The sequence below is a fragment of the Periplaneta americana genome, chromosome 17, assembly GCF_040183065.1.
Source record: "Periplaneta americana isolate PAMFEO1 chromosome 17, P.americana_PAMFEO1_priV1, whole genome shotgun sequence".
NCBI classification, from domain to species: domain Eukaryota; kingdom Metazoa; phylum Arthropoda; class Insecta; order Blattodea; family Blattidae; genus Periplaneta; species Periplaneta americana.
In genome coordinates this window covers 85,924,580-85,939,262 of record NC_091133.1, presented here as the reverse complement: position 1 = coordinate 85,939,262, position 14,683 = coordinate 85,924,580, and the positions used below count along the sequence as shown (strand labels likewise).

Here is a 14,683-nt window from a genome sequence, read left to right as displayed (position 1 = left end):
ATCAAGCAACAAGTTTCTATCCATTCTTTTAGGCACAATCTTTAAGTCTGAGCAGCAGCTTCTTATCTTCCTCCAGTCGCCGTCAAGCATACAAACAAAACTTCAATTTTCTTCTTTGTCTTTGGTTGCATTAAACAATAAATCTTAACTCAGTCATTCCCTCTTGTCTTTTCTCCTTAAAGGAGAACCTTAACTGTAAGCCATTTCTTATTGTCTTTTTCCTAAATCAAAATCACAATCTTAACTCAGCCATTCCTTCTTGTCTTTTCTCCTTCAAAAACAGAATCTTACCTCTTATCCATTTCTTCTTGTCTTTTCTCAATCAAAATTAGAATCTTAACTCCAAACCATACCTTCTCATCTTTACTGAAACAAAAATAGAATCATAACTCTTACCCATTTCTTCTTTTCTCTTCTCCATCAAAAGTATAATTCAAACTCTGAACATTTCTTCTTACGTTTTCTCAATCAAAAAGAGAATCTTAACCCTTTACCCATTTTTTCTTGGTTTTCCTCAATAAAAAATATAATCTTAACTCTTGTCTTTTGTCAGTCAAAAATAGAATCTTAAGTCTGAGCAATTTCTTCTCGTCTTTTTACAATCAAAAATATAATATTAAATCTGAGTCATTTCTTCTTGCATATCCTTCCATCAAGTACAGAATCTCTCATTCCAAATCACATCTAGTCACTTCTGTCAATAAATACAGAAGCTTTAAAAGTTAAATCTTTCTGCTGTTCTTCAAGCTCAGAGCCGTTAATTCAGAACTATTTCTTTTCTTTCTTGATTAAATTTTCTCAGTTCTTCCAGTTTCTCTTCACTCTCACACTTGACTAAAAGACAATTTGTATTATCCCCCATTTGAGCTCTCTCTTCGCCAGTTGTTTGTGCCCGTCATGGTACAAACAGACGCCGTGCACTATCTTAGCCTGAACCTGCGCCTGATGACCGTGGTGGGTATGTGGCCCCACGGCCCCAGCAGAATCCGCCCCGTGCTGCAGTGCGTCACGCACGTGCTGGTGCTTTGCATGCTGGCCTTCTGGCTGGGGCTGGTGTCGCTGGCCGTCAGCATGCGCCACGACTCCGAGGTGCTGATGGGCTGCATCGGCCTCGTCTGCGGCTACTTCGTGTCCACCTTCAAATGGATCACGCTGGTTAGCAATCGGCGGCGCTTGCAGCGCGTCGTAGCGTCGCTGTCAGAGTGTCTGGCGCTGGGAGCAGCGTCCGATCCCTCGGATGGCGCCGAGGACTTCGAGCGCGTCACAAGAGCCACCAATACCCGCGCCAGAATTACGGCAGTCTGCTGGTTCCTTTGTATCTCATACGTTGCAACGTACTTTTCGCTCATCCCCCTAACCATGAACGGCACGCGGGTGGAGGTTCCTATTCCAGACGAGAAGACAGATTGTTACAGGAATGAAACTTCATGCAACTCCACCAGGTAACGTCATTACTCTATCTGTGCACCAGTGGCGGCTGATTGACTGAGACAAGTGAGGCCGGGCCTCAGTCACTTGGCTTAACTGAAATCAAATTTTGTGTTTCTAAATAATGTATTAGTTATTTGAATGAAGCATATATCGCTGTAGAAGCATTTGAAAACTTTGTGGTGTATATAGACCTGTTTTGCAGTAAAATTTGTTCCTGAGGCCAGAATCGCTCGTGCCGGGTCTGGCTTATGCATTTCATGTCCTTTCGCGGGCTTTGAGTTTGCGCTTAAAACGTTGTAGCTGAGGCACAATTCGTCTGGCCTGGTCAGGTTTCACTTCTCCCATCCATGGCCGGCCTCAAGGGTAGAGTGGGATGGGAATAGCAGTGGTGACTTGTCTTTCTAAATAGGCCATAAATAACAAAATTCCAGCCTTTGGCAGGCAGAGACCCACTCTATTCTCTCCCCTTATGTCTTAGTTTATGACATAAGCGAGAGTGTTCTACTATTGTACTTCGTAGTACAGTAGTGAATCTGGGTCAATGTTATATATTTCGGAAAAATATAAACAGAAACAAATGAGAGAAATAATGCTGGTGCAGTTAATTCATTGTTAGAGTGTCCTTTTTCGAGAAGAAATAATACTGAAACAAAGGAATTTTTAAATAAAGAGAGAAACTACCGAGATACCTACGACATCGCTGACAATTTTTCTGACAGATAATCTTAAAACGCGAGTTTCTATTGCATCCTAGTATGGGCCACAAAATGGTTAAGTGGTAATGTGATGCAAAATAAACTTCTCTTTGCCTTGTTTCTTGCTGCCAAAGGAGAAAAATAAAAAGAAAAGAAAGAAAGAGGAATTTCAACACATATGGGTTGCTTCATCACACTGAAACAATCACTGAAACTCAGAGCATAACAGCTTATTTGATGAGTGAAATTATTATTTTTCATTAATAGTAGTAATAATAATAATAATAATAATAATACAGTAATAATGATATTAATATAATAACAATAATAATTAATATCATAAACAAACATTTCCTATCGGAGGCACTTAAACTAGTTGCATCTGGCCTCACAGAGGATTTCGATCACCGGCCGCTACTGCTGTGCACGCGATTAATGATCGCCATTCACGATCACTCTATGCGTTCAAGTGGCACATGTCGTTTTAAAATTATACCGTGATTGTAGAAACTGAAGTCTAATGGTGTGATCTGATGAGTTCGTTTAGATGTTCTGTCGGGCAATAATCAAGCCGATCGTTTTATCATCGTATCATGAATGGGAGAATCGGCGATCGAGCCACACCAAGTCGGCTTGCAAGTGACGGAAGCGTGATCCATTCTCATGCCAGTCTGACATGAGACTTCTTCCAATGAAGTCAAACATCGTACAATGCAGGGTTGTGATAATAGAGGTAATTGATAAATATAGAGAGTTTCCATGTTTGTGACAAAGAAGTAATGCAAATCCCGGGGATAATTATTACTCCCAGACGTTGTGAAGGAATAACTGTCACGTACTTCAGCTCCTTATATCGTGCGCGTCCACAGGTTGCGGATAGTGGAACGTCAAACAGATATGGTGGACAGCTGCGAATAAGTTGGCCCAGGTCAACAAATAAGCAGTCGCGGACAAAAGCAAGGCAGCCTGATACCATCAGGATCGGGTGCTGTGGACTTACAAAGCACATATCCTAAATCAACCTCTAACACAATCAGCATTCACAGGGAATTAAATGCAGAAGCAGGCAGAATGCGCACAGTTATGAGAGAGGCCGCGGCAGAAGGGAAGTCATGGTCCCAAACAATAGCGCTGACCAAGAACAGAGTGCAATGGAAGATGTTATAGCTGCTCTATGTTCTTGAAAGGAATAAATGGGAAATAGGAGGAAGGGAGGACATTAGTTCTTCATAGTTCATGCCTGAAGTCAAAAATCTAAAAGTCGGTGACAGTCTTTCACGACGACTGATACACTGTCTCATGATTCGTGTACTGTTTTTCGTAATTAGCTCCTCCAGTCTGACTGCTCCTAACTCAGTTCACTAAATTGAGATGACTTAAATTGGTTCTGTTTAAGAGCTATTGATTTGACCACTTTAGTTTATATTTATAGCCTATATACACGCATACATATTCCAAATATCGTAGCTAGTATCAGCACAGTCTACTATATACAGTCGCGAAGCTTGAGGTGTTATTTTGCAAATCTCATGATAAAGCGCTCCAAGCGGTTAGCAACTAGAAACAATAGACTGTCCATGGTCGACTTTGGACTGTGTCGTATTTCAATCGAGTGCTAGCTCGTTGCGTATTTCACATTGATGCTTGTGAAATGTTCGTTATTGGTTATAATGAAAATGTTAACGGCTGAAATATAATTGGAATAATAATATGGGACAAGGAGGAGACGTTTGTAGTGCTATAAATTGTAGCAACAGTAAGAGAAAGAGGCCAGAGTTATCCTTTTTCCGATTTCCTAAAGATTCAGAAAGGTTCCTGGGTTTCCACAAGAATGCTATGTAGAAACAAAACTGTTAATTTGAAGTTCTTTGAGACTGTTAGAATACATTATATCCTTAAATTTCACAATGAAATGTTTCAGTCTAACCGAAAGGACATTAGATACCGGTTAAAGTTCTGTCACTTAGGCTTCTAAATTTCCAGAGAAATAAAGGTTAGGTCTACTTTTTTTTCAGAGGATATATTTTTAATTGTAGCTATTAATTTTGTTATTATTTTTATGCGTTATTTTACTAAAGACGTAGAAAAATTAAATTTGTTTTAATTAAATTTATTGATCACGTTTTATATTCAATTCTGGTGGGATTATTATTGCTTAGGCCTACTTTTTTCTTCAAAGGATATGTTTTTAATTATAGCTGTTAATTTTGTTATTTTTATTTGTTGCTTTACTAGAGACGTAGAAAAAGTCTGTTACAATAAAATTTATTGATCACGTTTTATTTCCAATTCTGGTGTGATTATTATTGCTTAACCTCATCCCACTTTAACTACGTAAGCCTACACTACAAGTACCGGTACACGTAAGTTACTCCATTAATTCATATTTCCATTATTATTGTTGTAAAGAGAAATGAAAATTAATATTTATTGGTTTCATAGTTAATTATCGCTAAAATCTTGAATGAGTGAAGCGATTATAGTAAATTTCAGTTCGTTTTGCACAAACAAAAATTATATTAACTTATTTCTTGCAGATATCTTCGAGTTTATGGTGGAATTTAATATACTTCATTAAAATAATAAATTAACTTTATGCATTTAATATTTCAATAATGGAAGGAAGGTGTTAATTTTTCCAAAAGAACACGACAACGAAAGTGTAACATATTTTGTCGGCTGCTAGGAGAGAGATCTGCGATGATGAGGCGATAGTAGCGATCCTAGTGGTGGGCAACTACCCATGTTTGCATTTTTACTACATATTGAGCTTCGCGACTGTATATAGTAGACTGTGATATCAGTTCGTCAACTGCAAACACCACAGAGGAGTAACAAAACGTGACTGGTGTGACGCGACAGTGAATGTACACTTCCTTGGACGATATTCGATTGAACGTCATCCATCTTGAATGTCATCCATTTCGAGGATATACTGCAACGATTCGCTAATTATTTTTCTAAAAATCTAATGCGATTTTACTTCCTCATTAGGCGAAGTACTGTCAGGCTGCAAAAAATGTATATCGAGTTTTCCGCAGAAATCCACACTTTCAGTATTCCTGATGATGTGGTTTTGGGATACCGTTTGCCTATCAGTCCGTCGATTTCTCCTTAACTTCTAGTTGGGTTTTGTTCATAGTATGTACACGTCTACTTACCCGGGAATGAGGCACATGAAATATCGTATAGCTGTGCCCTTGAAGTCCATATTTCATTTAGGCGGACCCCCAAAATGTTTATATAATTTAGGTTGGTAATCATGTTCTACTTATTAAATACTTGCATAATTTAGTAAACATCCTTAATACATTGATGATATTAAAGTTCAGTTCTAGCTTTAGAATGTAATTAGAAAATGCATAAGCTAAATACAAAGTTATTTTATATTATATCACGCCTTTATTGTGAAAAAATGAAACAAGTATTTTAGACTCACCACAATTCAAGGTAAGTGGGATAGTTGATATCTTTGCCATGAAAAATTAAACTTATTCCTTAGACTTGTCATAAGGTTAGGATGGTATTACTTTGCGATTTCTGGCTTCACTGTAGATACTGGTCGTAATTCGCTAGTCTACATAAATAATACGTTTATTCTATTGTTCTTCAAGACGACCAGAGCAAAAATGTAGGCTACGCTCACACAAGTATGCTGATGCAAATAGAATCATGTTATATCTATCATATTCCCTTACTTTTGATGTTGAGTCAATCAATGAAGGACTTTTTCTGTACTTCCAAACCTATTGGACGACAATTCATCATTGTGTGTTATTAGAAAGTTACTGACAGTGGGAAATTAATCGAATTCTCGACTGATATCTCAGCGAGATCACAAAGTGTACCGGTAATTTCTTTTGCCTTGCTTCAATCTTATTCTGAAAGGTGAACACAGTTCAAATTCGACTCTGAAGATTAGGACTAAAAAAACTAAAAATATCTGATAGATACGTAAGACTTGCAGCCGAGAGAAAGCTCTCAGGCGAACTCATTCCTATATAACACGTCTCAAATCTCTGAGGTAACAAAAAATATTCAGAAAGCTGATAGAAATCAGAAACCTGACAAAGTTAAGCTTAGTTAAAATACCGTTTGGAAAAATAATAATAATATAATGCTTCCGCGGCTCCCTTTCAAATCACCAAAGTACCAAAGGTTTGGAACTGCTGCACAGTACTTTTTTGTAAAAAAAAAACGAATAGACCTTTTTTGAATTCAAACACACAAAATGACATTCAACTTCAAATTTTCTCCTTTTTCTTCTATTCCTATATTTTTACTCAACTTATACTTGATTTTGACTGTTGGCAGGGTTGCACAATATCAGGAGTTATACTTTCTTCCGTTCGGCGCATGGCCGTTCGTGGACACGTCGCGTTCGCCTCAGTACGGGCTGCTGTACACCCTGCAAGCCACGGGCTGCATATCACACGGCTGGACGCATTCGGCAAGCGATTGCTTCTTCCTGTTCTTCGTCATGTTTGTCTGCGGCCAATTCGAGTTCCTTAACAAGACCATCCGCCAGGCGGGGTACGCGCGGTCAGTGGAGAGGCAGACGGAAGACGCTACTGGGAAGACTCAGGGGCAATATTCTGACTTGGCAAACTGCATCCGTCATCATCAGCTGCTGCTCAGGTGATAACACTGAACATCTAAGTTAGGGTTGCCAGGTTTTCGGAATGCAAATAAGGGACAGCTGCAAGATTTATACATCTTGATTACACAACTTTTAACACTGTATCACTTCGGAATATGTATGATAAGAACTTTCTTGTGTTAAATATTAACGTACCTTGTTAACATGTTTCGAAAAAAGGTCGAAACATGTTAACAAGGTACGTTAATATTTAACACAAGAAAGTTCTTATCATACATATTCCGATGCAAGATTTAACTTGAAAAACTCCTAGGAGACAGACAGAGAAATCTATAAACACCACCTCAGAGGATATTACTAGCATGTTAAAGCACTACTGTGCTACCGAAGAAGAAATAGTTCAATTTTAATCGTTAAAGATGCTTTATTACTAACCTTGAGTTTATTCTTATTATTAAAATTTAGAAGGTACTGTATATTAACGATAGATGGGATTCACATTGGGAAAATACTAGATATTTGCAAAGATTTGTCCCGCGCCGTGGCGTCGTGGTCTAAGGCATTCTGCCTAGGACTCGCGTTATGGAATGAGCGCTGGTTCGAGTCCTCATAGGGAAGAAATTTTCTCATGAAATTTCGGCCAGTGTATGGCACCGGTGCCCACCCAGCATCGTGAGGAGCTACGATATGTAGCGAAATCCGGTTGCGAAAGCCAGCTATAACGGCTGGTAGGATCATCGTGCTAACCACACGATACCTCAATTCTGATTGGATGATTGTCCACCTCTGCTTCGGCATGGGGGCGTGAGACCAGCAGCCATCTGGTCGGTCTAGGTCCTTGACGGGCTGTAGCGCCACGGATTATTATTAATTTGCAAAGATTATATCCTTATGATTGTAACCTACCTACTTGCTCATGTAACGCTTTCAGTACATCCTCAAAAGTTAAATATTTAGGCATTATTATTGACCAACATTTAAAATGGGACAAGCATATCTCCCTGCGTAAAAAAATCCACAAATTTTCCATTCTACGTTCTTATTTACCTGTTTATGTTCTGCGTACTGTGTACTTAGCTCTGTTTCAATCAATAATTCAGTATGGTATTTTAGGTTGGGGAGGAATGGCAAAATCGACTCTCCATCCTTTAAATTTGCTCCAAATAAGAATTATCAAAATTTGTCTATATAAACCTTTTGATTACCCAACAAAATTAATTTTTCAGGAATTTGGTGTATCAAATCTAGAACAAATTTATAAACAAACATTGCTGATTTACTTCCATAAAACCACAATAAATTTAAATTTGATCCTCACGAATACCATACCAGACAAAATTACAGTTTCTTTCTAAATATTCCGAAATGCCACACAACTGCCGGATTAAAACACAGCAGAAGTTTTGGACCCAAAATATATAATGAATTAATTAGAGCTTACCCTGAGCTAAGTACACTTAACTCACATAGATTTAAGAAACAAATCAGATTAATTATTTAATTGTTTAAGCTAATTGAGTTAAAAATTGATACTCTAATATTTATGTACTTTTTTATTTTCTAATTGTATATAGGCCCTATTATTACATGCTGTATTATTTTACCACTTATTAAAGTTATTGTGCTCAATGAACTCTCTTTTTGTGATATATTTTGTGTAACTGATCTGAACTGCGCCCGAGCACGAGCGTCTGCTCTTTCGGGCTGCAATGCCTAATGTAGCTCAAGTGTAAAGTATTAAATAAATTATTATTATTATTATTATTATTATTATTATTATTATTATAAACCATTTCAAATGTCAAATTTTTAATACACACATAGTCGTTATAAAAACATTGAGGCCAGAAAAGTCATACTTCCATTACGGTTCGAGTAACAGCGAATCGGTACTACAAATTTTTGTTGCGTACGGTGTGCTCTATCACCTATAAAACATCTTCACGTACATCATTTACACCCTGTATATCATGCGCATTTTTAATACGTAGTTTCAGTCCTAAGTTGAGATCAGTTCTTTTTAAATAAATTTTATTTCTGACGAGGTTCCACCCTGGATTATTGCAGCATCGTCAATGATTTCAACTCCATCTACTCGCCTCTGATGTTAGTGCAATTCGTCAATACAATCTTCTCGCTCTGCACGTTCGCCTTCGAAGCCAGCAACGTAAGTAAAACCCTCACTCAGGCTGCAGTGCTTAAGTTAAACAAGTAAATGACATAATAAAACAAGCCGAGATGATCTTCATTTCACCCTGGATATATTGTATTATTTGTAAATCGATATTCAGTGCATGGAATACATTTTCAGTTGAAGAGTGACGACTCCAAGCTGGCCAGCATGATGGGATTTCTAGTGGCCACTATGCTACAGCTCTATCTTTTCTGCAAAGTTGGCAGTAAGCTCACAGTATTGGTTAGTACAAAGTTTACACATTTCACAGACTTCAATATTTGAATGCAGCACATATAATTTAATAGTAATATGCGTTACAAGAGCGGTATGTTGAAGTTTTCATGTTCGAGGAAAAGTTTGAAAAAGCGAAACGTAGTTGAGCTTTTTTAATTTCCGAGAATTGAAAGAAAACATACCGCTCGTGTATCGTACATTATTTTGTGCGAAGATCGTTTATTACATACCTGAAAGAGGAATTTCTAATTAGTTGCAATGAAATCTCCATCTTTGTTTCTGTTCAATGACGGCAAATTTGCAAAACAAAAATATCTATCTCCAATATTGTTGCTTTAAAATGTTTTCTGTGTTTACTATACTCCAGCAGGCCGTAATATACGTCTGTCTTTCCCCCCCCCCCAGTCTATTATGAGTCTGGAATCTTGTTGATTTTTTCACGGCTTCCTTAATGTTACTTGCATCACGAATGCAGTAACTTTAGTGGAGTTGCAGAGTTTGGTTAATTTTTGCAAATATTTAAAAACAATAATTAACAGTGCAATTTAGGTGAAATTGCAGTGGTAAGTTTCCAATTTATAATTATTACTATATTGAACGTCTCTAAAAATAATATGTTAAAAGCCTGAAGCAGTAAAATCAATATGTCACTTAAGCGGTAAGAAGAGGGAAATTGTTATGTGTGTTAGGTTGTGAATACTGAATGTGGAATTTTAGACTTGGTTTTGTGCGGAAACCAAGCAAATACGCACGATCTCGCACAATAGTATATTACGATACAAGGTTGGGAAGTACTTTTTACAAAATCCAGGAAAAGTTTGAAAAACAAGCAGAGCGAGTTTTTCAATCTTCAAGATTTTGTAATGAACTTCACAAACTTGTGTTGTATAAATTTTTTGCACGATCATATATATATTTTTTTAATTGCAAATACATTATATTTTGCACTGAAAATTTAGAGCAATATCATTTCAAAGCCTTAAAAAACTGCACTGTAATGGTAACTAAGTAATAAGTGCACTATAATGGGTCTATTTAAATCTATTTTTATGTTATGAAGAATAGTTTCCTAGCAACAAGTTCCTGTGTGCGAATTATAATTTTCAAGGCCTAACAACAATAGCTGCAAATACAACAAAAAACATGATCGTGCAAAAAAAACGGTTTTCGGCATATCGTCAGGATGTCGGTGTGTATGCAACGATATCTTCTAAATTGCTGAACGCATTTTCTTCATATTCAATATACCCGAGTCAATTTACTTGGCAATGATGTACACGAAATACTTCTTTTAGTAAAGCATTTAAGGGTTTTTTATTTGACAATTTAGTCCAAATAACATGACACAAATTTCTCTGTAGTAGCTTATTTTAATGTATAACGTAAAATAAACTGGAAAACTGATTTCTTAAAAAATGTATACATATTTATACAGATAATTGATTCTAACTTTCTCTGAGAATTAGGTAAGTCTAAGTTTTCAACTCATGCAACATAGGGAAAGCATTATAACAATTAACACAGACAGACAAGCCAAGTCTTTCTTTAAAGATTGGCGATCACTAGTTCTAAATATGTCTTGTTATGCGTAGCCTACTCTTAGTTATTTGATTAGGAAGAAATGTACTTATACTTCCACTATAAATCACTGTATTTTTAATAGTTTAAATAATTTTTAAGTATCAATTCTATCAATATAAAAATAATATTACATTTTTATTTAATATATGAATAGCTATTTTATGTGAAAGTGTGTGCAAACAATGATATATATCTACTTAATCAGTGTACATCTACTTACACAGTGCAATTTATAAATTGTCATATCTTATTTTTTGCAAATACAAAAAGCGTCTTTTGTGTGCACTCTAAAGATTGAAGCTTATCTTCTCATTTCAATACACATTGAATGATTTAATTTATTGTACATCTGCTTAAACAGTACAATTTATGAATTGTCATATCTTACTTTTTGGAAATACAAAAAGCGTCTTTTGTGTGCATTCTAAAAAATTGAAGCTTATCTTCTTATTTGAATACACATTGAATGCTCTAATTTATTGTACTCTGTCCTGATAAAGATTGTTTAGTAATGTTCAATGAAATAGGAAACTAAATTTAAAAAGATGAATTTGAATCTGTCGATGGGAATGAAAATGTAAATAAAAGTGATATCAGATTCATAGTACACCGATGTTTGCACGAATACGTCCTTCCTTAATAGCTTAGTGTTCTTCTGTTTTTTTTTTTTTTTTTTTTTTTTTTTTTTTTTTTTTTTTTTTTTTTTGGCATTAGGAACATGCCTTTAAATTTCTTATATTTTTATTGTATTTGATTTTTGGTTATAACGTTATGATTTAGTTACTTATTAGTTATTACATAACGCTTGTCGCTTAGTTGGTTATGACTTAGTTGCTTAATAGTTATTAGATAACGCTCGTGGCTTATTCACTTGCAAATAGATTACGCGACACTCGACAGTTGGCAGCACGCAAACGCTTTGGCATATGCAGCGTCAAGCGGAGGTTTCTTGAATTCTGTGTTATATTAAAATTGTTAGACTTTCTCTTCAAATACTGTAGTTCCAAGCCAAAAGTTAATATGACAATTTTTGGCGAAAATTAGATTTTTCGACATGTTGTGCATTCTGATGGTATCTTTATTGTTTTATCAGATTACAAGCATTTCTCTCATTTTTTTCTGTCCCTTGTTACGAAACTATTATTATGATTTTACACAGGCATTAAAATTTTAAACGCTCGCTCTCGAAAACTGCAAGAACTGAGATTACATTTTGCCTTGAAGCCATAGAATTGTACCTTCAACAAAGACGTGTTTACGTCAAAAATTAGTTTCTTGAAGAACTTTCTACAAATAATTAAATTTTATTTTATATTGAATAACATAAGCTATCCTCATTAAGATAGATGTTTTATTCCTTCAGTTTGGCTTGAGTTATCAGAAAATCCTGGGTGGATTATATATCTTCATTTATCTACCGAGACTAAAATTCAAGTTTTCTGGGTTTGTACATTTTATTTCACAATTATTACATCAATTTATCGACACGAAATATGGAAGTACGATACTCTGATAGGTGGGAGTACTGAACGTGTCATTTTTATGGTCAGTCATTCAAAATTGTGTAGTACCTGCAGAAAACATTTTGTTTAGCAGCTCAATGCTGATGAGTGTAATGCTTTTATTATTAACAGAGTAGTAGCAGTAGCAAGACATACTCCCACCCATAACATTACATTGGGTTAGTTCATAGTGTCAACAATCCAAATTCTCAGCAGGTTGCACTTATCAGTCACGAAGTAGCTTCTTTATCTAAAACACTATAATGTAATACGGAAAGAGAGAGACAAAGCAAGTTCTGTAGTATCAGACTGTAACGATGTAGTGTGCAAAGCTTTGATAACTATGAGGAAACGCAACGGATAATGTTATCAATGACTATTGCAGAGTTTGCTCGTGGCGGACTCGTGCTATGAAAGCGATTGGGTTGACAAGCCAAAGTACTGGAAGAAGTCGGTAGAGATCGTCATAATGAGAGCCCAGAAGCCTTTGATTCTCACCGGCGGTCCTTTCTATGTCATCACGTACGAGACATTTTTGGCAGTAAGTGATCAAATTAACTCACATGAATGTTGTTTCATCTGCATCTCTTACAGATTCTGTTAGTTCTTAAATTCAAATATATTTATGGTTTTTGTTCCTTTCTTTTCTAGCAAATGCAGATGGCATTTTCCTACTTCACTGTGCTGCGAAATCTACACGACGTAGAAGAATAGACAAATCGATTACATATGAACATGCTAAGAGGAGAAATATTTCACTACAACCTGCGAAGAAGCAATTATAGTTGCAGAAAGTTAGTAGCTTTGCCACAGTTCACTTCAAATTAATGCCTTGAGTAAATATATGTATACAAGTGCAAAGACCTTAGGTATCTTGAGTGTAAGAGAAAGCCTTACGGCCTTAAATCTGCCGGTTAAATAAAGCCATTATTATTATCATCATCATCATCATCATCATCTTTGTGCTGTATTGTGAGAGAGTTGCTTATCGGAACAAAAATGTATAATAGGCCTATATTTTTTTCATTTAGCAAATGGTTTTGCCGAATAATTCATTCATTCGTTCATAGTGCTCTGCCCAAGGGCAGGTCTTGCAAACCCAGCATTATCCAGTCTTTCCTATTGTATGCCTTCCTCTTTGTCTCTGCATATGATCCATATATCTTAATGTCGTCTAACATCTTATATCTTCTGCTGCCACGAACTCCTTTCCCGTTCACCATTCCTTCCAGTGTATCCTTCAGTAGGCAGTTTCTTCTCAACCAGTGACCTAGCCAATTCCTTTTCCTCTTTCTAACAGGTTTCAGCATCATTCTTTCTTCATCCACTCTTTCCAGCACAGCTTTGTTTCTTACCCTGTTCATTTCACACGCTCCATCCTTCTCCATTTCCACATTTCAAATGCTGCTGAATAATTTACGTTTACACACACACACACACACACGAGTGGATGAAGAAAGAATAACGCTGAAACTGATCAGGAAGATAAAGGCTGGGTCACTGACTAAGAAGAAACTGCCTATTGAAATAAGCACTGGAGGGATTGGTGAACGGGGGAAAAGTTCAGGGTAGAAGAAGATAGCAGATGATAGACAAGATTAAGATATATGCATCGGATGCGAAGGTTAAGAGGAAGGCGGAAAAATAGGGAAGATTTGAGAATGCTAGTTTTGCAGTAAAACACCTGCCGTTGGGCAGATCTTTCGAATATATTTATTACACACTTTATCACAAAATAATCTTAGAATACACTGACAAAATGCCGGCTACATTAAGCTAAACATACATAATTTTTGTGATATACCTTATTTCGTGATTTATGAAATTAGTTCTATCACTGAGTAAAGTCCTAGATCATATATACCCAGATAGGTCGGCCTTATAGGCTTTGAGGTTAACTTTTGTCAGGTTTACTACGCTGCTATCTAGTTGTTACATAAGCAGTATCGTCATATTAGCGACTGTACTGCCATCTCGTGTTCGTTTACGGCGGATTGATGGCGATCCTGGCGGTTGTTCTCTTCAAAGTGCTGCCGATTTTAACATAGCGATGAGTTATCTGTTACATATATGATGTAGGGTAAAGTGTAATCAAACAACAAATTTTCAAGTATGCTCCACAGATGTCATCTAATATTTACACACTGTGTATGTAGGAACCTATGTAAGCAGTGAAACAAATTAAAATAGTATTCATGTAAACCATGTGTGATATTTTCCGTAACAAATCCTTAGTTTCACGAAATTGAGTAGATTTGCCCTATCTTTATTAAAGTATTTTATGATTTATAACACTCGTCCACACCTGTAGAGTAACGGCTAGCACGTCTGGCCGCGAAACCAGGTGGCCCGGGTTCGATTCCCGGTCGGGACAAGTTACCTGGTTGAGGTTTTTTCCGGGATTTTCCCTCAACCCAATATGAGCAAATGCTAGGTAACTTTCGGTGCTGGACCCCGGACTCAT

General features: G+C 36.5%; 1 protein-coding gene across 1 annotated transcript; it reads left to right on the top strand.

Annotated features, from left to right (window-relative positions):
• Nucleotides 1–897: 897 nt before the first annotated feature.
• On the top strand, nt 898–13,118 carry LOC138692756 (odorant receptor 10-like). Its single transcript, XM_069815950.1, has 6 exons — nt 898–1,442; nt 6,441–6,764; nt 8,794–8,893; nt 9,038–9,142; nt 12,605–12,760; nt 12,871–13,118. The coding sequence occupies exons 1-6, from the start codon at nt 898–900 to the stop codon at nt 12,931–12,933; spliced, it is 1,293 nt and encodes a 430-aa protein (XP_069672051.1). The 3' UTR covers nt 12,934–13,118.
• Nucleotides 13,119–14,683: the final 1,565 nt, after the last annotated feature.